At 35.4% G+C, this 2,377-nt stretch overlaps 1 protein-coding gene across 1 annotated transcript; it reads left to right on the plus strand.

Annotated features, from left to right (window-relative positions):
* Window positions 1–666: 666 nt before the first annotated feature.
* LOC115723787 (leucine-rich repeat extensin-like protein 6) lies at window positions 667–2,032 on the plus strand. The gene has a single exon (XM_030653259.2). The coding sequence runs from the start codon at window positions 667–669 to the stop codon at window positions 1,849–1,851; it is 1,185 nt and encodes a 394-aa protein (XP_030509119.2). The 3' UTR covers window positions 1,852–2,032.
* The last annotated feature ends 345 nt before the right edge of the window (window positions 2,033–2,377 follow it).

Here is a 2,377-nt window from a genome sequence, read left to right on the forward strand (position 1 = left end):
GTAAAAATGTAAAAAAACATTCTTTAAACGTAAAAATGTAAATATTTTACAAAAAATTGTGCCTTATTTAATTATTCCTTAATTTTTTTTCATACTTTTGTAAATAGTCATAAATAAAATATAAAAAAATTATTAAAATGCATTAATTAATGGCAAAAGAGTAAATAAAAACGTAAAATTTATGGTGGTGCAAATTTTAGGTTATACTATATTCTGTACCAAATTTGACATAATTTTTAATAGATATTAAATTTAAATCACATTATACACTAACTATTAAAGTTTAATTTTATAAATACAAGCTAAAAAAATATATATACACCATAGCATTTTAATACCTTTAGTACGTAGTCAAAATCAAAATATAAAACACAGCACTTGCTGTACTCTTAATAATCGGAGCATTATTTCATTATGTTCCTTTTTAATTGCTAATAATATTTAGTTTATTCAAAAAAAAAAAAATAGATGAAGGATAGTCAAGGATCCAAACTGGTAATTATATAGTAAATCAATATTATTTAAAAGCGCCAAAGCAGAAAACAAATTAGCATAACTTCGCATTATCCAGAAACCTCAAAATTGTATCGTTTATATAAATCTCAACATCTGAGCTCATTTCTCCCACAACATCAATCAAATATCAATCTCTTTCGAAAAAAAAAAATGAAGAACTCACATTTCACATTAGCCATTTTTGTAATTTTCTCCATCATAATTTTCTCCAAACCATCTCACCAACAATCCAACTGGCCGCCAAACGAAAAAATCATTAACGCATTCGGAGTTCTCCAAATCTGGAAAGCTCAAATCACCTCAGACCCAAATAAACTCACCGATGACTGGTGGGGTTTCGATGTGTGCAGCTACACCGGAGTGTACTGTGCACCCACACCAAATGATCCCCTCAACACCACCACAGTGGCCGGTATAGACCTTAACCATGGCAACATTGAAGGCCCATTACCCGAACAGCTCGGTGAGTTAACTGACTTAGCTCTGTTCCACATCAACTCCAATCGTTTCTATGGAAGTATCCCAAAAAGCTTTTCAAATCTCAAACTCCTTTACGAGCTCGATGTAAGTAACAACAGATTGTCTGGGAAATTCCCAACTGTTGTTCTATCCATCCCTTCACTCAGATACTTGGACATGAGATTTAACTTCTTCGATGGCAACATTCCCTCTCGCTTATTCGACTTGAAACTAGATGCTCTGTTTATAAACAACAACAAGTTCACTTCTAATTTGCCCCAAAACATAGGGAAATCCCCTGTTTCGGTTATAGTTTTGGCTAATAACAATCTCAACAGTTGTTTTCCTTTGAGTTTGGCACAAATGAAGAATACCCTTACCGAGTTAATCATCACTAACAGCGGTCTTAAAGGCTGTTTGCCCACAGATATTGGTATGTTCGAAAAACTGACTGTGTTCGACGTTAGCTATAACCAGTTAGTCGGCTCGTTGCCTGAATCGATGGGGAAGTTGAAAAACTTAGAGCAACTGGACGTGGCTCACAACAAGCTTTCTGGGCATATTCCTCCGAGTATTTGTGCCTTGCCCAAATTGGAAAACTTCACCTACTCCGGCAACTTCTTCTCCTCCGAGCCGGGAACTTGCCTGAAGTTGCCCAGTAAAGGTGACGGGGGAAACTGTCTTCCTTCTAGGCCTTCGCAGCGTTCGAGGGAGCAATGTGCTGCTTTCAACAAGTTCCCGGTTAACTGCAACGCCGCTGGAGCTGACTGCCCACGTGGAAGGCCTGCCTCTCTTCCTCCGCCGTCTCCGCGGCCACGATCTCCGCTGTTCGGATCTCTGAAACTGCAAACTCCTCCGCCCCCTCATCATTATTAAAATACCATCACAAGTGATAATAGATAACTTTTTATTTGCATGTAATCTGTTTATAGAGTGAATAATTAACAACACTGAATTATGGTGTTAGAAACTAAACGACTTGTCGTTTTATCGTTTATACCATCATCATTTGGTTTAGGTTCACGTTGATGTATTAACATAATTGATTTTACTCTCATGATGTTTAGTTTATAGTACTGAGTGTTCGTTACACTTTATTTCAATCATATAGATTAATATTCACCTCCAAAATTAAAATAAACGGATTCTATGATATTCAGTTGTTACATTGTATTGAACTAAATATTTAAACTGTGCTAAGATATTTAATTGTTTGAACACATTATTTTTTTTTACAAAAAGAAATGCATATATTCATTACTGGACAAATTATCCACCAAATAGCTTGAAAAGTAGTAGAGACTGACTGAAATCCTCTGTCCCAATTGAATGTCCCATTGCCTGTCCCAATAATCAAAAATTGACACATGTCTTCCTAATTAATTCTCTATTAAGATTTGTT

The sequence above is a fragment of the Cannabis sativa genome, chromosome 9, assembly GCF_029168945.1.
Source record: "Cannabis sativa cultivar Pink pepper isolate KNU-18-1 chromosome 9, ASM2916894v1, whole genome shotgun sequence".
Lineage (NCBI taxonomy): Eukaryota > Viridiplantae > Streptophyta > Magnoliopsida > Rosales > Cannabaceae > Cannabis > Cannabis sativa.